Here is a 20,962-nt window from a genome sequence, read left to right on the forward strand (position 1 = left end):
GAGGAGGAACCTAATCCATACAGACAACTCTAATAGTTCTGCAAAGCCTGCTTTTCCTTATATACAAACTCCCCAGCAATGTAATGATGAACCTAAAGCAATTACAGGATATCTTACGTATCATTTCTCCCGCCAGCAATAGGTAAGTGGACACAATTCCCCATAGTGCTACTTTATAGCCTGGATTAGAAGAGGATTATAATTTTCACATTCTTTTTATTTGTTTCTTGGCGGGGGTTTGTTGGTGGTGGTGGGTGGTTGTTTTTCTGGACTCAGAGATAGACCTGATGATAAAAACAAGTTCTCTACCTAGCTCAGCATTCAGGCAGCATGCCACCCATTTTTTAGCCTGGTAGGCAGTATGAAAACAAGGTTTATGCAATCACCCTATCTCTCTGTCTGTGTCCCAAGTTCCAATAACTTTGAAGGTGTGAACCAGCTTCAGCAGAGTTTGAGAGAATAATATTTATACAAATTTCATAAAAATAGATAAGCAGGCAAAGGAGACACTAGGGATCAAACATTTCTAGCCAAAACAAAACTTTCTAGCCAGTCAGCAAATTTCTACAAATTTCCATTTCTGAAAGTGGCAGCCTGCATGTTGCTGCCAAAATGCTCCACAGGAGGAGATGCTCGGTATATGCAGTTGTAACAAAAAATGTTATTATAATTCAGGTAAATAGTCAGCCAACTGAGAGGCAAATCCATAGGAAACCAGGCTTCATTACCTTCAGCGTTCACAGAACTAGTGGCTTTTCTTTCTGAAGGATGAAATAAATGTGGGCAGTCTGAAGTTTCTTCAGATAACCAATGTTAGTGGATTATTACTCATCGTGGAGTGGAAATTAGAAGTAAATATAATGCTTCACTGATACTTCTAAGGCCTATGTCTCTTGTGGGTGCTCACAGGACCTGTGAGGCTGCACACTGGCACAATTGGCTGCTACAGGGATTGCTGACTCCAGCCCTGTCAAGGACCTCACTCTCACATCACTCACCCAGCCATAAAACTCAACTTCAAACCAGATTCATCACTTGGATTTCTTTACTGTTGTACTACTGGAAGTACAAACTGCACCCGTTTAGTGATCTATGAGAAATAAGAGCTCGTATTACTTGCAGCTGTCCCATAACTCAGTCCAAAGGTGATGATCTCAGCTTCTCTCTCTGCCATCTGAGCGTTTCTATTTCATAGACTCCTACTAGCACTAGTATTGCACACCATCCCTCTGCCATGCATTTCTGAACTGATTTATTTCTGTGTCTGTGTTCAAGCACACAATCCTCATCCAGACATAATCTATTCAGTTCATGAACCAGCAATATTGGATGTTGTGCAGCCCGTACTTCCTTAGTGCAAAATACCCTTTCCATAATCACAGGAACCATGTCTTGATTAATCCAAGTGGCCCATTTCAGTAACACTTTTAAGCACCTCATCACATATTTAAGCACTTCTAATGTGCTTCTAATGTGTACCCCTTGTTATCACGTATTTTTCATGTTTTTCAAGCCTGCACAGTTGGTATGACACTTTATACTATTTTTTATTCTTAGTTTACATTGCATTACTTTAGCCTATAGCAAATTAATTATATTTAAGGTAAGCTTGAGGATTTACGGGTGAGCTTGAGGCCACTAACGGGTGAGATGGATCCTTCCAGTGTTTCAATTTCTCTTTCTGAGATGATACCTTTAACATGTACTTTTTAAATGAAATAACACAAAGCAAACAGATATCCAGAGATACGTTCTCCTCCCTTATGAGAGCTAGAAAGAGAAAAAAACCCAAACCACTCTGTTTGTGTCAAAGCTACAGAGGAAAAGCTATGGCAAGTAGTGGGAAGTCTTTAATAGGAAACACCTCTTTTGATTACAGTAACAGAGAACTATCTCTGAAGCTCAGGGTGATTTCAATCGTTGCTTCTATCATGGCAAGGGAAACACTCTCTCTGGTAACCTTGTAACATCCTTACCTGCACAGGGCCTTATAGATTAGTTTGAGGGCTAGAAGTATTGGATAAAAACTGCTGCAGTTTAAGGTGCAAAATTCTGATATAATAAAAATCGCTATGGTAGGAATATTTCTATTGAACAGATTTGCATTGAGAGAATTTTTCAGACTGAGTAACTTTGAGTTGCCAGAACTCAGTGTGAACTCCCAAAGCTGTTCCAAAACTCTTTTTGCTAGAACCTTTTTGGGCATGCCACCGGTTGTGCGATGATTCAGGTCAATGTGCCTGGCTGCCATTATTTAAAACAATATAAAAGGCAAACACTTGGTGTTCCCCCTTTCTGTTTGGATATATGAAAGCTATGACAATTCTTTACACTGTGCTTTGTGCTCCTTTGATCAATATAAAGCTGAGCCAGAAGCAAAAACAACAGCTAGTGAAACTAATAGCCAGGCCTGAGCCCACAAAATTCACATTGTGTGACATTTTCTAGTACTCTAAAGCAAGATACAAACTCCATATAGGTCCTGAGCATGCCAGGGATCTATGCAAGGTATCTTACACACACCATTTTATAGTTAGGAGCCCATAAAGTACCGTGGTCAACCTTGCTGCACAGAGTGCTTTGTATGGGCACCTCAGGAATCTTGAACAGCGATGGGCCAAAGATTCAGATGAAGGTCTACCAGAGGGAGAAGGGACATGCCAGCCTTTGCCAATACTGCCAGGAGCTTGACCATGCCTGGCTAGAGGAGTAAAGCAGCCACTAAGCAACATGCAGGACTTCCCTTTACTTGAATTATATAATGAAGGCTAGGGACTATTGCTAGCCAAAACTTCTTAAACTCCCAGAAAACACCAAAAAGTTCCAAAAATAAAGGGAATAAATGGGCTGGCATTAGCCCCGGTAAAGATATGTGCAGGCCTTTTTCCTCTGAGCACACTTTTTCGTGGGGGAAGGTTATTTTCTGTGCTGATCACTTGCTGGACCTGCAGCCAGGTGCTGGGCCTGCTGCTGGCAGGGCTGTACTGCAGGTGATCTCACCCCTGCACCCGTTCTGAGTGGCTGTTGGAGGCAGCCTGTCTCCTGCCAGCCTCATGAGCAGCCTGGCATCCTGCCCTGGCCTCGTGATCACTCCAAGCTGTCACAAGGACCTCGCTTCCTCCTCCTTTCCCTCAAGCCCTGCCCCTGTGCTTGCCCTTTGATATGTTGTGTGAATCACAGGGTTTCATTCCTGATTCATTCCTGCTGCTGGGATGATGCTCCCACACCGGGCAGTTCTCCCTGGTGCCCAGCCTCCTTTGTCTGAGCTGTGTCCCCTCTGTGCAGCTCTCCACCCTTTGGTGCCCCCACATTCCCACAGAGGAGCAGTCTCCTGTGTTGCCATGGACTCTGAGCAGCGGTTTTCATAGACCAGAGGCAGGCACATGAAAAGCAACAATTGCAAGTTATTCACTTCCAGTGTACTTCATTTTGCCCTGGCAAATTGCTTGGATGACATCTCACCTGTGCCCTGAATAACCATCAGCTGTACAAGCAGCCTTGTATAACGTGGGGTAGAATCACAGAATGGTTTGGGTTGGAAGGGATGTTAAAGCTCACCCAGTTCCACCCAACGTGCCATGGGCAGGGACACCTTCCACTAGACCAGGTTGCTCAAAGCCCTGTCTAACCTGGCCTTGAACACTGCCAGGGATGGGGCAGCCACAGCTTCTCTGGGCAACCTGTGCCAGTGCCTCGGCACCCTCACAGTAAAGAGCTTCTTCCTAATGTCTAATCTGAACCTATCCTTTGTCAGCTTAAAGCCATTGCCCCTTGTCCTGTCACTTTGTGCCCTTGTAAAAAGCCCCTCTCCAGATTTCTTGTAGGCCTCCTCTAGGGGGACATGAGTTATGAAACTCGTGAGTTATAAAACTCGTGATATAAAACTGAATTTTAGTGGTACTGTGCCTCACTTCCTACACCTTCTTTGCTGACTTGCCATAGCTTTCCTCGAGCATGTAGTTTCCCCTGCAGCAGTGTGGCGAGTTACTTCCACCAGAGCTATCAAATAGGGAACAGAAAATAACCGTGGTGGCTGAGAAGACACTGCGAAGCAAACTCAGTTGCGGAAAGAAAAATCCCCGCTTCTTCCCCTGTGACGAGCGCAACGCAGAGCTGATGTGCAGGGGGAGGGAGAGCTCACACCGGTGGCCAGAGCAGGGCAGAGAACGGCTACAGACAAGAGGAACTTAGCGAGTTCTGCCCCCCGCCCCTTAGCTGCAGGCAGGAGCTGCGCCGCCGCCTGATTTCCTCTTCTCTACCTGCTGGGGCCGGGGAGCACCCCGAACCGCTCAGCCTGCGCTCCGCCTCATGCTCGGAGGCTGGTTCCGTGCGACTCCCGCGCTCGGAGAGCGGACGCGGTGCAGCCAAGCCGGGCAGAGGAACAGCGGGAACCCCCACACGGCCCGGCCCCCGCGCAGAACGGAACCCCACCCCGCCCGCGGCCGGCAGCAGCGGGACAGGGCGGGACGGGACCGGCGCGGCACCGCCCCCCGCTCTGCGCCTGCGCACGCCGCGCATCCGGGTCTTTAACACCGGGGCTGCTGCGTCCTACCGGGAGCGCCTGGTTTTGTCGCTGCTCCGTGTTCGGCCCGGCCAGCGGAGCCTGCGCCGCAGGTGGGGAAGGCGGCGGCGGGGGTCTGCGGCCTGAGCTGAGAGCTGGGCCGATGCCGAGCCGAGCGCGGCCTGTGGCTGTAAGGCCCTAGCGGAGCCAGGCGCCGGGTGGGGGCCGCTGTCGCGGCGGTTCGTGGGCTTCAGTGGGGCCTGGGCGGGCCCGCGGCGGGGCGTCGCTTACCCCGGGGCGGCTGCCCGCGTCTCTCCGCCCCGAGACCCCCGCCCATCCGCCCACCGGAGCAGGGCCCGTCCAGGGCACCGATAGCAGCGCCGAGCTTGGCGGGCCTTGGTCCGCGCCCGCCGGTGGAAACTTCGCCGTGTTTGCGAGAGCGGCCGCCGCTTTGGCTGGGCGGGCGAGAGAACCCGTACATCTCCCGGGCGTTGCTGGCTCCTGTATTGGCAGCGCCAGCCTTACCGAGCAGGCCGTGCCCCGGGGGCCGGTCTCTAAACGGCAGCGCTGGACGTGCCTACCCGCACCGAGCAAGTTTGTGGCTGCTAAGTCATTGCCTTACCCTGCTGCGTCCTCGGTAGTGGAGGAGCTTGTGAGGTTCGTGGTTAAGACACAGCTGGGAAGGGAGAAGATGGTTGTAGTTTGTGACTCTGGTGACAGGAGAGAGGCTGTCACATACAAAGCAGATATATTAGAGCTACTGTTCAGTACGTAAGTGCTGGTAAAAGACCGAAGTGTTCTTAAGATTTGATGAACTGTAATAAGGTTTAGTGCTTGAGCGGGAGAGGAAGCGTGTTGGAGGAACACATTTCACTTGAAGGTGGCTAATTGTTCTATTTGTGAATTGAGGCGTTTCTCCTAAGTTTCTGGCAGTAGGACAACACTTCTAATTATTGAAGCTCAGGTATGGTTGGCATTGGAGGCTATATCTGCATTAGTATTTTAGTTCAAATAAAGGCTGTACTCTTGAAATGACTTCCTAGTCATCCTTGCTAGCTGCACTTTGGTTCACATCCCAGTGTGATCTGGGAGAGCATGCACTCTGCCTTTTGGAAGACGCTGAAACTAGAAGGTGCACTTCAGTTGTAAGTGGGTGTTGTCAGTATAGACAAGAGCTAGTATGAAATCCACATTATAGTGTGGATGTTGGGGCCTCAATATTCACAGAATGGTTTGGGTTGGAAAGGACCTTAAGATCATCTAGTTCCAACCCCCCTGCCATGGGCAGGGACACCTCACACTAGACTATGTTACCCAAGGCTCTGTCCAGCCTGGCCTCGAACGCTGCCAGGGATGGAGTGTTTACCACTTCTTTGGGCAACCTCTTTCAGTGCCTCACCACCCTCACAGTAAAGAACTTATATTTCTCCGGAGTTGCTGCTTGTTCTGTATTTAGTTGTTAACATAGACATAGCCTGAGCTATATATCACTAGAGCAGGTAAGGTGAATACAGTTGTAGCTCAACAGGACCGGGGATTGACTCCTAAGCTTTCAGAGATATAATGGTGACAGCTATTGTCTGAGCTGCAAGATCGAAGTTTTGTAGCTTAAAGGCTGTAGGTCACCTACAAGGAGAACAGTAAGCAAAACCCCATGTGAAATAATTATCAACGGCTTTTTCAGAAAACATTTTTCAATAGCTCAGTAACTTTAGTTTTCAGTTCAACCATTTCCATTATTGAGTGGCTCCTGAACTTAAAATGTTTAAAAAGTGCTGTAGAGGCATAAGGACAAATAATTTTTTTTTCTTGTAGGGGTTTAATAACTTATGTTAAAATAATGCTGCATGTTTGCTGGAACAGTAACTGGGACTTGTTGGCATTTTTTTACTTACTTTTCCTGTCTTAGACTCACCTAACCTTTGTGGCAATATAATGAATTAATGTTGTGCTTGTGTTACCATCACTGTACTTGAGATCTTTCTGTTCTGTCTGGAGTGGTAGGTTTAAAATATTCTGACTTGTTTTGCTCTTTTGATCTTCCTCTTAGGGCTTCCTTTCTTGGTGAACCAGCATGACAATTACTAGCAGCTGCTTTAAAAATGCCAGTTACAATGAAAAAAAAGGAAGTTTTGCATACTCTTTTTAAATCATCCTGTTCCCCAAGATGCTGGTGAATTGAGTGGCTGGTGTCTGGGTGTTAAGTTAAAATGGGTTCTGGGGATAAACAGGAGAACTGATTGCCACTGCTGTATAGATTTTTTTTTTTTTTTTTTTTTTGCAACTTTGAATTTGTTTTCCACCTGTTGCAATTTAGAAAAACTTAGAAAGGTTTCTACTTGCATTACTTGATTACAGCCTTAAGTTTCAAGTGTTCTGTGTCTTAAGGTAGCTTCAGGATCATGGCTGAAAAACTACAGTAAGGAGAAAACTTGAAAATTTGCATAGGTAGCAAAAGTGCTTTTGTGATTAATACTTTTTTTTTTTTTTAAGAAGTTTTTAGAACTGCAACTCATCACCAGCAGCTATTATAAAGTAATTCCCATTTTTCCCTTGACTTTCCTGTGAATCAGTCCTCTTTTAGGTTAAAGGGAGTCATCAGTTCAAACACCTGAAGACCTGTATTTCTAGCTTGGAAGCTAATAGCTGATCCTGTGTTATCAAGACAAGTCCAGCCTGAAAAGCTCATTTGAATTGGGTCTGTAGTGTGTGTAGAATCCACTGAGAATTGCCAACTTGCTTTCTAGAGCCCTGTCTTGAAATTTTTTTTAGACTAAAGTTGATGTGTATTGTGAAAGTCTGTACAATAACAATCCTTTGAAAAGCACCGCTAGACTGTTGCAACCTTTGCCAGCCATTGTACTGTTCTAACTTAAAAGCCTCTTGTTGACCCCCCTCCAACCTGTGCATATTGGAGTATCTGAACAAAGCTCCCAGTTCAGGTTCTTGCAGCTTGGGGTTGAGTCCACTTTGACAGGGCCTTAGCGCTTTGCAGGTCTTAAGGAATTTGAAAGAGGGCAACAGAAGTCTTGTCAGAGTAATGCCCGTAGACTAACAGTTACCTGATGCAGAGGCATAAGTGTAAGCCAAATCTGTTCTTCATGAAAACTTTCTTCTGGCTTTTATTGTAGACATGGGAAAATCACTTTCTCACCTGCCTATGCACACATGCAAGGAAGATGGCTACAATGGAACCACAGTGTCTGATAATATGAGGAATGGTTTAGTTCACTCAGAATCACACAACGAAGACAGCAGATGTGGAGATGTGTCGCAGTTTCCCTATGTGGAATTTACAGGAAGAGACAGTGTTACCTGCCCAACTTGCCAGGGAACAGGAAGAATTCCACGAGGTGAGTTTTCTTTATTTCTTTTTGTAACCTCTACATTACTTCATAACCATGTGCTGTTGTAACTGTAATAATCCATAACAAATTGCTTTCCTAGTTAAGATGACATTTTTCGTCTTTTCGACTTTGTAGCTCTAAGCATTTTCTTATGATTCCACTGGATGAACAAAACAAATTGAATCAGCTTTGGCTGTTACCTGTTGGGTTTTCTTTTGTCTGTACGATGCCAGTGTTCGTTGCTTCTCAGCTTTTAATTTGCACGTGACCCTAGCTCTTGCAAGTTGAATTTCCAAACCTTGATTCCAAACCTTGACATTTTATTGCATCTTTTTTTAACTGCCTATTTTAAGCTGTTTGAATCAATTTATAATTCTGCAAAAATAGCTGCAAAAGCGGAGAGTTAAAAGTAGGCCTGTGCTACAACACCATTTCCCTCATCATTTATAGTGAATTTTCTTGCCCTCACTGCTGCCAGTGCCCCTTGATTTCCTTTACCCTCCCTTTGTCCCATCTGTCCCTGCTAGGCAGAGGACCCCAGCTGGGAGTTGAAAATACATAGAATCTCTGGTGTCCCTGGGAGGTAGTAGGCTGCACAGCATTAGTCTTCATGTGTTTTGTTTGCTAGCTACCTTCATCCTTTGCTTTCCCTGTTAATAAAATATTCTGCTTTATTTGCGCTTCTGTTGTATACAGTAATCCACCAGAATAGCTATTTAGGAAGAGACCACTGAAAGGAGGATAGCTGAACTGGGCAAAAGGAGGGAGTGGCAAATGCAGTGTGCCAAGGCACAGCCTTCTGCTTCAGCTGTAAGATCTTCACTTTGATGGCAAGGAAGAACTGATGAGAAGGTTTCATGTTTGAAGCTGCTTTGCTTTTGCCAGAACTCTTACCCAAAACAGATTATTCGACGTAAAAGCTCTCAGAACTGATTTTTGACCAGCAGCTCGGGAAAATTGACTGTGCCGTATTATCCTTGTACATGTGCTTCAGTCAGATCAGGTTCTGGCATAGTTCACAAATGCTTCTGTCTGACTTGCGAATAAGTGGCAGGGAGCACAGGATATTTGAACAGTTGCAAATATCATAAGAGACTTGTAGTTTAGCTGTTAAGCTTCATACTATGATGCATCTTTTGAGTACCTCTGAATTTGGCCAATTTGAAGTGTGGAAAAACTGCGCAACTGAAAATTACTGCAACTGAAAGACTATAGAGAAGGAAGTTCTGTTAGCTTGCGAACTTGAAATACTTGATAATATCAACAGCAAGTCATACTCAAAATAGTGCTAACTAAAATGCAGTAATAGCAGGATTCCTGTGTTCAGAAGCTTATATCTTTGACTATAGGATTCTTGAATGTAATACTTAAAGAAATGTGAGATAATAGTTACTAAAAAATGTTTACTATATTAAAAATGCATGTTGTCTGTACATTCTAATGAAAACGTGGTTAAAGATAGAACTCTAAATGAGTTATTAGAGTAGACAGGGCTGTCTTTTTAATTATTCCTCATATTTTAGGAAAAAAAATTTGCAGTTTTTTTGAGAGGGGATAATGAAGTTTGCTGCATGACTAGTAAGGAAGACTATAACATGTGCTATGAGGCTACCCTGTGTAGTAAACACATGAAAACATGTTACTTGGACAGCTTTAGCTTTTCAGTATGACAAACTATGAAAGTAGGAGTGTGCTGTTTTGGTTGAAGCTTGAAGATGCTTTGTTGAAGCTGAAATGAAAATCTGTTTTAAACTGGTAGAGGTTTTTTAGAAGGTTGATATTGCATACTACTGCCAGCTTAGCATGCTTTGCTCAGCTTGGTGATTCAGTATGGAACCACTTGTAAGTGGTTGATTTAGCTAAGTGATAATGCTGATGAAATTCTGCATTTGCCTTAAAAAATGCAAATCTGACTTGGTTTTAGAATTACAGAATGGTTTGGGTTGGAGAGGACCTTGCACTTCACATTGTTGAACTTCATGAGGTTGGCATTGGCCCACCTCAAGCGTGTTCAGGTCCCTCTGGATGGCATCCCTTCCCCTTCAGCGTTATCAACCGCACCACACAGCTCAGCGTCATTGGGAAACGTGCTGAGGGTGCACTCAGTCCCACTGTCCACGATGCTGACAAGGATGTTGAACAGGTTCAAACCCAACACCTTTGAGTTGAGGCCTTTCTTCTTATGTGGATGAATCTCAATTCAATTTTCTTGTATAACAAATAGAAAAAGTTATACAGGCAGATGTAGTCCATGTATTTTCAACAACTCATCTGTGCTTCTGTTCTTAATTTCTACTGTTGGGATAGCCCCCTCTTAAAAATGCTGTCTGGTGAAGTAACTAGTTGCTTGGAGAAGTTCCAGTAGATAGTTTTAGATCCTTTTTTGACTTCCAGGGTGCTGCACCTCAGTCTCATGAAAAATGGTTGTGTATACCAGTGATTTCTAGAAGGCAGTCTGTGTATTGCTTGTGTTACCGAAGCCACCCAAATTGATACTTCTTTCTTTTAAACAAACTTGACCTCTGCTTTTCAGAAAAGTACATGCACAATGCCTTCTGGATCTGTTCCTACTGCTTGAGCTTCTGAGTGTTTTGTCCTATAACTTTATATGGTATGGCATAGAGAGCTGGAAGCTATTACATACCTCCATCTCTCTTGAGGAAATGGTGCCAGAGGCATGCTGCCTCCTGTGCATGTATGCAGCACAGGGGCAGAATTAGTTGCTGGTTTGGTCTTTGTGGGCTTGGTGTTTTTTCTCCACTTTGTGTAAGCCATGCTCTATTTTGGAAAGTGACATAATACAGTAGTATTCTACTTGGGTCATTGTTTGGAATGTAAATGCTTATCTTTAGTGTTTATTCTTTGGTGCCATTAGGTCATAATGGGTACTCTTTGTTTGAAATAGCTGCAACAACATTTATTCTTTGCTTATTTAAATTCTGAAAGAGTGTGTTTGTTTCCAGGACAGGAAAATCAGCTGGTAGCATTAATTCCATACAGTGATCAGAGACTGAGACCAAGGAGAACGTAAGTTAATAGTTGTGATACATGAATCTACAGTTAATTCTTCTAGTTAAAATTCAGCAATTTAAAAAAAGAGAGTGATACGAAGAATCAAGGAAAAATCATTGGAATGTTTACTTGCATACAGTGCTGAAAGAACCCTGCTCATGAGTAATATCAGCCGTAATTTCTAACTCCTGGAGAGTTATTTATTAACAGCTATGCATGCTACTGGTGTGCATACTCCCATGAGTATGTCTTACAAAGCTAAATATACTGTATGATCTCTTCATGTAGATACTTATCTGAATGTCTACAGTAGTTAATGCAAGTATTCATCAGTCTTTGTAGCATCTTAATTATCTGAGCAGATACATCTTCAATGTTAAAAGTCTTGAGTAAATTGATAACTTCCTTGATAACTACAAAAGAAGTCACCTGGAAATTAATTTGTAAAGCCCTGAGCAGCTAGCAAAATCAACAAATTCATCATTCCAATACAGCATATTTAATATTTTTTACTAGGATCCACTTAAAAGTTTAATTAGAGTGCTCAGGGCTTCTTGTTCTGACACTTTCTATTTGTTTGTTTTTTACCTTCAATATTTGGATGTTTCTGTAGTAAACAGAAATGAGTGCCAGTAACTTGTAATACTGTCCTGGATAATATATCTGATGCAGTACTAGTACAAATTTGAGACCTGTTACTTGTAGTGCTCTAATTTTGTGAAAATTGGAGCTGCAGTAGAGCCTTTCGCTTACGTATTTTTTTATTACACAAACACACCTTTTAATACTAGGTTAATTACGAATTTCCTGTTCCTTAGCAGGAGTCTGACAGTCTGAAAGTCTTCTATGTCAAAGAATCACATGTAAGGTGTATAAGAGCTTTATTCTTTTTTCTGGTTGTGTTGTACAAGAGTCCTGCAGAGTGGCAAGAGTTCTGCTATAAACAAATTTTAAGAGGAAGTGCTTCTGTTTCAAAGTACATAAATAGTTACCTCTTCTATTTTCCTTCAAGTTACAAGTGTTGGGGTAACCACATGTTTTGAAACTTGACTTCTGATGTACATTCAAAAGGAACATCTCCAAGACACAGATATGAAGTGCAGCATAATGGGGTTTTTTCCCCTCCTTGAGCGCTAGTGGAAGTTAGAGATAGACTGAACTAGTTGTATTAACTAGTCATGCTCCTTATCACTTAAAAGAAAATAACATGACATTATTGTTTAACATGCTTTTGACTCTGAAATGTGCTTTTTTTTTTTGCCTCCAGAAAGCTCTACGTGACTGCTTCTGTAATTGTATGCTTACTACTTTCTGGGCTGGCTGTATTCTTCTTGTTTCCTCGCTCAATTGACGTTGAATACATTGGCGTGAAGTCAGTTTATGTCAGTTACGAACAGGGTAGTCGTATAATATATCTCAATATCACGGTAAGTCTAGCTATCTGTTTGGATGTTTGTAAGGGGTAAGTGCAACAAGAGATACTACTGCTACAGTTTAATATGCATAGAAATTGTGGTCTAGCTGGTAAGCCTAGTTAGTACCTTAAGAAATACAAGCAGATATAATGACCAGTTGGAAAAATGTAACTGAACCTGCTGTGACTGGTTCCTGTAGCTACAGCTAATAGAACTGAGTTGCAAGCTACCACTGGGTCTTCTATTTTCATAGAGTTTGAAGTTCTCTGAATTATTTTCAGAATATGAGTGAAATGTAACATGTGTATGTGGGAATGTTTTTAAATGATGTCCTGATATTATGCATCTGTCAAAACTGGTTTTGAGGGAAAATGATTTTTTTTTTTTTTTTTTTTTTTTTTTTTAATTCACCCTAAAACTTTAAGGTTATTTTTTCTATATGTTTCTTGACTTCTTGGTAATGTAGTCAATACAGAATTGCCTAAAGACATTTGGAAGAGTTCCTCATTTTAAATAAAGCAAGGCAACCATGGGAGAAGAGGGTCCTGTGATAGCTAAATTTCCTGGAAGCAATAGTTGAGGATAGGAAGAAATGCATTCTTTGCAGTGGAGGGTAGTCACCAGAGAAGTTGTGCAGAAGTTTGTGCAGCTCGAGATATTCACAAAAAAAAACCACCCACCAGAAAGAGGTTAAGTGATTATGTCCTGTGTGTCATCCTGTTCCCCCCACCTCCAGCCCCCAAATCCTAGAAGGTAGAAATATACTTGCACAATTTCAGGTCTCAAGCATGAACTTCAAAATGTGTGCTTATCGAGATACACAGGATAGCTGTTAGTGTTTTGTGTTTGATTTGTTTATTTTTCAGAACACACTAAATATAACGAATAACAACTATTATTCTGTTGAAGTGGCAAATATCACAGCCCAAGTTCAGTTTTCAAAAACAGTTATTGGCAAAGCACGGCTAAACAACATCACCAACATTGGTCCTCTGGATATGAAACAGGTAAATAGGATAGGCTTTCAAAGTTGAATACGTATTAATCTTCATATATAAATATACTCGTGTGTTTATTGCTTTTTTTTTTTTTTGTATTTTTAGATAGACTATATGGTGCCCACAGTCATACAAGATGAAATGAGCTACATGTTGTAAGTGTACTTGCCTCTAAATATCACATGGGTCTGATTAAAAATTACAGTGGTGCTAAAACCAACTTTTTTCAAAGTCAGCAGAAATGTGTTTGCAGAGATGCGGCATTTTCTTTGTGTGAGTTTAATAGTACTGAAAAGTAGTTTAAACATGGTTATTTCAATAGTTGCATGTAGTGCCTTACAGTACCTGGCTCTCAGCACTTTGAATGGTATCTCTTATCCCAATGTTTCAGGCATTGACAATAACTAGGACATGCTGTTTTGGCGGGGCAAAAATGGAGGTGTGTTCCTCTAACAAGTTCTCTAGTAACTTTCCCATTAATTTCTCTGGTGGTAGAGGGAATTTGTATTCTATGCAAATTAGAGGCAACTTTGTATTTGTTTTTGTCAAACCATGTGTATGCAGTGGTAAGAGTGCTTATAGCCTGTTTGGTTTTTTTTTTTAAGCGGTTTTATTCAGTGTTCTGAAGTTCATTTGACCGACAGACTATTAGCTCAGTGTATCTTGCTAACAAAACTAAGTGTTAGTTCTCTCGCACTGATATGCAGACTGAACGGAGAGTTAACTATTGAAACTTCAGGTCTGTGTGCAGTTCTAGCGGATCCCAGCCCCTTTGGGGTGGGATAACACCTTACAGCTTTTGAAGTAGTATAAATTGAAATAGGTATGAAGTAACAAACTGGGCACTAACTTTAAATAAGCAGGAATTGTTGCACTTCCGTCACTCGTAAAAACATGCAAGTTAGCTTTATGTAAACACTGAATCTTTTGAATTTGCTCACCCTTTGGATGCACGGGGAATAGATAAATGTGGCCTTCATAGAACTCATGCTAATACCTACCTAGTCATGTTTTTGGTGCAGTAATGCGTTGAAACTTGTCATGGTCAGTACTGTGGCCTTTGAGAGTCTGTTCCCAACAATAGCTGCAACTTTTACCTGCAAGGTGACTAACCTTAGGAAGACCTGAGTGAGTTTGGATGTGTAGAGAGGTGTGGACAGGCAAGAGCTGCTCTACCTATGGCCTGAATTGGATGGATTTCAGGCTCTTCTGTTATAGCTTCAGCCTTGATAGTAGTGTGGAACAATGATGTGCTTGCTGGTTCAGCTCAGAGGTAGATGGTGAAGTCTTGGAGTAGAAGCAGAGAAACTGTTATGTGTCAGTGCCAGTAGTCTGCCCTAGAGACAGCAAGTGTGATTCCTTAGTTGAACATCCAGCCGATGCAGCTTCAGCTGGACTTGGTGGGGTTTTGTATTTGTCACTGTTTGGGTTTTTTCTCCACACACAAATATTAACCTTTCCAGTGACAGCTGTGGGATCATCTTTCTAATACAGACAGTATTAGTATTGCGGGTTATAGCATCAGGGGTTGTACAGTCCATCACATTTCAGTGTTTCCCCAGCTAGTAAATTTAGGCCTTATGTTAAGCGTAACAAGCGAGTTGTTTGGATCCTGGAGAGTACATGTCCTGTAAAATCAGCTTAGGTTGAATATGGGAAATCTTGGAGACCTGAAGTGACTGCATGCAATCATCTGCATTCAGCAGACCTGTGTGATGAAATCAGCACCATATAAGGCATTTCCACACATTTATTTTAGAGAGCTGGCTCAATGTGGAGTTCAACTTCAGTGTAGTTTCCTAGCTACCATTTTCTATTTTGTGCTGTGCTGTATTTCTTTTTTGGGTTTGGGGTTTTTCTATTTCGTTAGTGGTTTTTGGTTGTGGGTTTTTGTTTTGTTTTAAGTTCAGAATATCAGGAAATAAAGCTGCTTGGGGAAAAAAATAGTATGTTGATGTTGTACCTCTCTGCTTGTTAGCTGGTATGTGCTGTTGGATATGAGCTGGCTTTGTATTATATCACAAATTGTCTATATTTTGGATTAAAGCGTGTTCAGGTTAACTTCAGTTAGCTTCTGAAAGATGGAGGGAACTGTGTTTCACAGGACACTTGCGTTGGCAAGCATTGCACGTAAGCAAGCATATGTGAATATAGTTCATGTGAAAGTAACACTATACATATAAAAGTAGACCTAGGTGAACATACAGTCAGTGGCAGTGTTTTTCAACAAGTGCTTTTGTTGCCATTGCCAGCAATTCTGTAGTCTCTATATACATAGATAGCAGAATTTCCAGTTGAAGACACAGTTCTTGCTTTTCAGATAATTGCCTGTAAAAGCTCAATGCAAATCTAACAATTGTTTTTCTTTTTTTGTAGTGACTTCTGTACTTTAGCATATATCAAAGTGCATAACATAGTAGTGATGATGCAGTAAGTATGGGAACTTTGTTGGAAACAATTTTTAAAACCATGTCATTCTAATTGAAATATTACTCAAATACATAATCCTAGCATCCGTGCATCATAGAAAATGAAATCATCTTGCTTTCTACTCTAGTAGGTTCATAGTTCTTGAAACTTAACTGTGTCTTTGGACAGGTTCTGGGAGTATAAAGACACTTGAATACGCAGAGTTGTTATTACTATATCTGCTCTGCAGCTTGGCCATAGCCATGGCAGTACTAAGGTCTCAGGTACTTTGAAATTAGTTTGTGTATCAGGCACTATTCAAAAGTTGCTGAGATCTTCATGGTCTTGAAGCAGTTACAGGCTTTTGTACTCTGCCAGAATCTGCTTTTAGTGACTGATTGCATAAATAGCACCATGGTGGGATCTTTTTTTGGGGGGGTGGGTAGTATAGACCAGCCATGGCTGTGGCTTCTCTAATAACTTGCTTTCTCCTCAGAAAGGAAGGTATTAATGAGTAAACCTGAGCTTTACCATCTTCCTTTGGAAGGGAGGAGGTGTTAGCCTCTGCTCAGGGAACCAAATGTCTTTCATGGAGGAAATCTATTGTGATAAACTGGTAAACTAGTATTGGTTTTAAGTTTATTTAAAACTTACTTTGTTCCAAAACTTTTTCCTTAAAAACCTTAGTAATGTAAAAACGTTTAGAATAGGAAACTCAAGCCTTTTACAAAACAACTCTCTCATCTGTTTTGTCTTTTTCTTTTTAAGAGTGACAGTGACAACCTCTTACTTTGGCCACTCTGAGCAGACATCCCAGGAGAGGTACCAGTATGTGGACTGTGGAAGAAACACAACCTACCAGCTGGGCCAGTCAGAATATTTAAATGTACTTCAGCCTCCACAGTAAAAGCACCTGTTGGTTAGTGTGGAATGACTGCTGATCTGGGCAGAGATCCTTTGAGTAGGACTGGTACTACCTGAAGGGGAGAATATATGCATGTGAAGCATAGCGAACATGATAACCTGTTCACTTTAGATGCCAGGAGGGAAAAGGTGCAAAATGTACATAGATGCACTTGTTAAATGTTGTGTTTTCCCCCTCTGTTTGCTTTCTATTACTGTAAGCACTTCTGTCATGTGGTGGGAGGGAGAAGGGGGAATATCAGATTCTTGAATTGAATTGGGACCTTTCCTTACAGTGTGATACATCAACTTAGAGTAACTGTGTGTATGTCTGTGTTTAGGTGAAATGTGACACTAATGAGCATTTTAGGAAAATTGATACTCATAAATTTTAAGTTCATACTTAAGTTCTTGATGTTTGACTATTGAAACTGGCAGTATTACTACTTAAGTAACGAGATTACTTTGAGGTATCTGGTTGTGAGACTTCTGTTAGTAACCCAGTGGTGATAGTTCTTTATTTTGGGGTTCTACTTTTTCTTTACTATACATGATTAGAGGTGACATGCAGTCTGTGAAAGCCAGGAAAGCTCTCTTGGATGACACTATACTTGAATGTGCAACTTCTAGAATCTGGCATCATTTCATTTATATTCCCTCCTGCTACCTCTGGGATGTTATAAGGAGAATGTACGTTGTTAGATTTAAAGTTGGGTTTAAAAACAAAACAAAATCCAACCCCCCAGTCATTACTGACAAAGGAAAAATTCCAGACTGTAGAAAATGAATGAGTGAAGACTTAGTGTCTTTCTACTTTGATTTTTAGTAAATTTCTGAGTAACAACTCTTGATTTAAAATCAAGATTGTACAGTTGGAACTAGAGGTCAAACTGTTTGAGCACAGGTTTGGGCAGCTTGTAAATTTTCATCAGTTTTATTGTTTTAATATACCATGTATCTAAGCTATTTGTAAGTGTTAATATGTTGGGGTGTGCATATTTAGTGCACAGGCTCAGCAGGCAATGCAGTAGTTACTGAATCTCCAGAGCACTCAAAATTCACGTTGAAGTTCTGTAAAGGAGAGTAAAGCAATTCTTTCTGTAAATGCAAATGCTGATGTAATCATGAGACTGACTTAAAGCAAAGCTATGAAATAATTTCTGTAGGATAGTTTGCACAGTGAGAAATGCCGGGGTTGTTATCAAATGTGGTGATTGTAAATTTGGGGTCCAAAGTTGCTTGACTACCTAAGGCTGAGTGTTCTAAGGGTCAGGTACAAAACCTTTTGATTAGCTAAATCAGAATTGTTTTCTTTCTAAATCAGATCAGATGCAGCTCTAAGAAGGTACTATTAAGACTGTTGCATTGTAATGAATAATTTTTTTTAAATAAATGTTGTGGGTTTTATGCTGCCCATCTCCTGGAAATAAGCTATATAAAATGAATTAGCAGTAAACACTATGGAAAAAGGCTGCTGAGTAACTTCTTGCAACTAACAATCTGTTATGCTTCAGTACTTCAGTGAAGGCACATGTCTATATTGCTCTTCTTTTCTTCGTTGGCCTTTCTTAAGTGGACCTAATTTGGTGAATGGGGAAAAGAATTTTGATGTAAGAATTTTGGTGATGTAAGACTGACTTAAAAGAAATTAGGTAACCATACAAAAAAACCCTCCTCTGTCTGCATTGATTTGAGCATTTATTCTGAATGTCTATTAAAGATTTCGGAACCCAACCTGTCAGTTTCATATAATTGTTGATGAGATGAAGATGCCAGAGAACTGGAACTGGAATAGTCAATTCTGATGACTTACTGTAATTATATTCTGAAAATTATTCTTGATTCTGCATACTTAAAAGGAAACATTCTTTATTACATCTTATAGTCATAAGGGAAACTAGTTCACTACTGACTCTAGTCTTCCTAGAGTATAGATGAGGTTCAGTCCTGTGGCTGATAAAAATGCATGCAGAAGCTTGTCTGCTAGTCTGAAAAGATACAGGTGATGACTAAAAACCAGGATAGTGGGTAGCTGGCTAGAAGCAGAGAGGTAAACTCTTCTGTGTTGTCTGCTGTAAAAAGATGCTTATATTGAAGATAAGGGAAAGAATTCTGGTTTAGATTATGTGAGATCTGAAGACAGCCAGTAAGTGATACAGGTTTTAGGGTTGTTTTTTGTCTCTTGGCCTAAGTATTTACACTTAGAGTTTTGGTTTTGTTTAGGGGTGGTTGGTTGGGGTTGTTTTGGGGGTTTGGTTTTTTTGTGGGTTGTTTTTGTGTGGGGTTTTTTTATTATTTTTTTTTATAGGAAAATAAGAAAACAGGTTTAGGCAGATATCTTAATTTGAAACAAATTTCTTCAAAGGACAAGACATAATCTAAGGTAACTGGAATGGCACAATACTAAAATTATTTGGTGACAGTAATGAATGCTGCTTGAACAAGCATAGTGGGGGGAGGTTATACTGTTTATGCAGTGTTGAGATTCAAACCGATCTTTGAAAGTTTGGCAGAATGCTGAACAAAATACTTAAATCTGTATATCTTATGTTGCATTAAATCGTTGGTATTGGCTAATTTAAAATAAAGAATTATGAGTAGAATTACTCTTCCCGTATATATGGCAGAAGGGGAAGATACAGCTCTTAATATCTGTCATCTGGGATATCTAATGGATGTAAACTTCAACACCATCAGGTTGTGCTAGACATACTGAATGACTGAGACTTCTTATCTTCAAAAATAAAGGGTAGATAAAGATCCTGTTGATGAACCCTCAAATTAAGTCAGTTACAGGAGAATCAAAGGCTGAAGGTTCCACATGTGCTAGTATGTCCTTGAAAAACTGTCAGCATGTTACTAACCAAACAGGGCAAGTATTTGAATCAAACTACTAATTTTAATATAACATCTCATCAGGTAAGCATCTTTTTGAATAATTAACTTAGGCTTGATTTCTGTAGCTGAGCTTGGAAACATGCTAAGGAAGTAAGGGAAGTCAGTATTAACTTGTATAACTTTGTAAATCAGCTATGAGAATAGATCCAAGTGACAGACCTATAATTATTTCACATCTATTTTTTATCTTGATTTTAAAATTAAAAAGGCAAGCCTTTCAGCTCCCTCTAAATCAGTAAGTACAGATTCTCTCCAGAAGGTCAGCTTGAAGAATCATCATTTTCTTTTTGTTTTCCTGTGTGTAAGATAGTTTCTGGAGGACTTCTGAAGTCATTTGTATTTCAGTTGTAACTTCCCTCTAATCTTAGAATGCTAATCAAATACTGCCATTGTAGTGCTGTGTTTCAAGGGATTTATTTCTAGTATAATTCTTTTCATTTGAATCCTTTGTAGCAATTCCCCTACTAAAACCTTGCACTTTAAAATGGAAGCTCTGTTAGTTGTATCTTAAAACAGTGGTCCAGATGTTGCACTGTGATGGTACCATTGGAAAAACAAAACGTATTCTGTATAGAGTAACTGTAAAACTTCAAAATTATAACTTAAGGTAAATTAATATTGAACACCTAAATGTGTAAAAAATGTTGGTTATTTGGCCATTCTGGCCTGGAGAACAAAATTATTTTACATTTTAAATATAATGCTTTAAAAATGATTGAATGAATAAAAGGCACCAAACAAAAGATCTCACCATCAAATACCCATTTGGAGAGATGTAAAGGCAGGCACTGTAACTAAAAGATGTAGTACCTGACACTTTTGAATTCCTGGTGTGGGGAAGAGCCTGTAGAAGCTCACTCATGATTTGTTTCCTCATCTTGATAGTTAGAGGATAATTACTTAATCTTGTGCGAAGACAAGCACAAGTGTCTTTTTTCTTGTGTGGTGTAGCTTTGAAGTTTTTAATGCACTTCTGATGTCTGCATGACCTTGATATTAACATTGTGGTGTTTATATTTTGCAGCCTTATGTTGGCAGACTTAAGTACATGCCTTACTTGACTTTGCCCTGGATTGTCCTTGAAGTTCTGCAAGTGAATAAATGTTTTCATGGCAGTATATTGCAGACATGGCTGGGCTTTTCAGCGTGTGGGTATATAAAGCTAACTGTTTCCGCTCTGAATCTTAAGTCTTTGAATTGAACCATCAGCATCGTTTAACCATCTGACTGAAGTGCTGTGCCTCCATCATGAGGGTGCTTGGAGTAGTGTGGGTATGAGATGGATATCTAGATTCAGAAAATAGATATCCCTCTTTTTTAAGAGAAGAATAGTGGTGTTATGTAGCATTTAAGGTCTTTTTTCTCTTGTTTTGTTTGTTTTGTGGTGGTGAGTGGGGGTGTTCGTTGTGGTTTTGCTTTTCTTCCACCCCTCAGACCTGTAGTGGGCTATCTGTTCCCAGACAGCATCTTCTGAAACGG

The 20,962-nt window shown here is 40.9% G+C and overlaps 1 protein-coding gene across 2 annotated transcripts; it reads left to right on the forward strand.

Moving 5' to 3' along the window:
- Nucleotides 1–4,495: 4,495 nt before the first annotated feature.
- TMEM106B (transmembrane protein 106B) lies at nt 4,496–19,455 on the forward strand. Of its 2 annotated transcripts, none has more exons than XM_030489132.1 (8): nt 4,496–4,614; nt 7,633–7,854; nt 10,812–10,875; nt 12,128–12,287; nt 13,142–13,282; nt 13,379–13,428; nt 15,650–15,703; nt 16,451–19,455. In XM_030489132.1, the coding sequence occupies exons 2-8, from the start codon at nt 7,635–7,637 to the stop codon at nt 16,587–16,589; spliced, it is 828 nt and encodes a 275-aa protein (XP_030344992.1). In that variant the 5' UTR covers nt 4,496–4,614; nt 7,633–7,634; the 3' UTR covers nt 16,590–19,455. The 2 variants fall into 2 exon arrangements, with proteins under 2 accessions (XP_030344992.1, XP_030345003.1); XM_030489143.1 differs by lacking the exon at nt 4,496–4,614 and adding an exon at nt 5,240–5,381 and having other exon boundaries at nt 16,451–19,268.
- The last annotated feature ends 1,507 nt before the right edge of the window (nt 19,456–20,962 follow it).

This window comes from Strigops habroptila, chromosome 1 (assembly GCF_004027225.2).
Source record: "Strigops habroptila isolate Jane chromosome 1, bStrHab1.2.pri, whole genome shotgun sequence".
In the NCBI taxonomy this organism is placed as follows: domain Eukaryota; kingdom Metazoa; phylum Chordata; class Aves; order Psittaciformes; family Psittacidae; genus Strigops; species Strigops habroptila.

Bases quoted from the DNA above. Each gene is read 5' to 3' on its own strand.
- TMEM106B (XM_030489132.1), top strand. From the start codon at position 7,635: ATGGGAAAATCACTTTCTCACCTGCCTATGCACACATGCAAGGAAGAT. The intron at 7,855-10,811 runs GTGAGTTTTCTT...GTTTGTTTCCAG, and splicing joins AACAGGAAGAATTCCACGAG to GACAGGAAAATCAGCTGGTA. The intron at 15,704-16,450 runs GTAAGTATGGGA...TTTCTTTTTAAG, and splicing joins AACATAGTAGTGATGATGCA to AGTGACAGTGACAACCTCTT.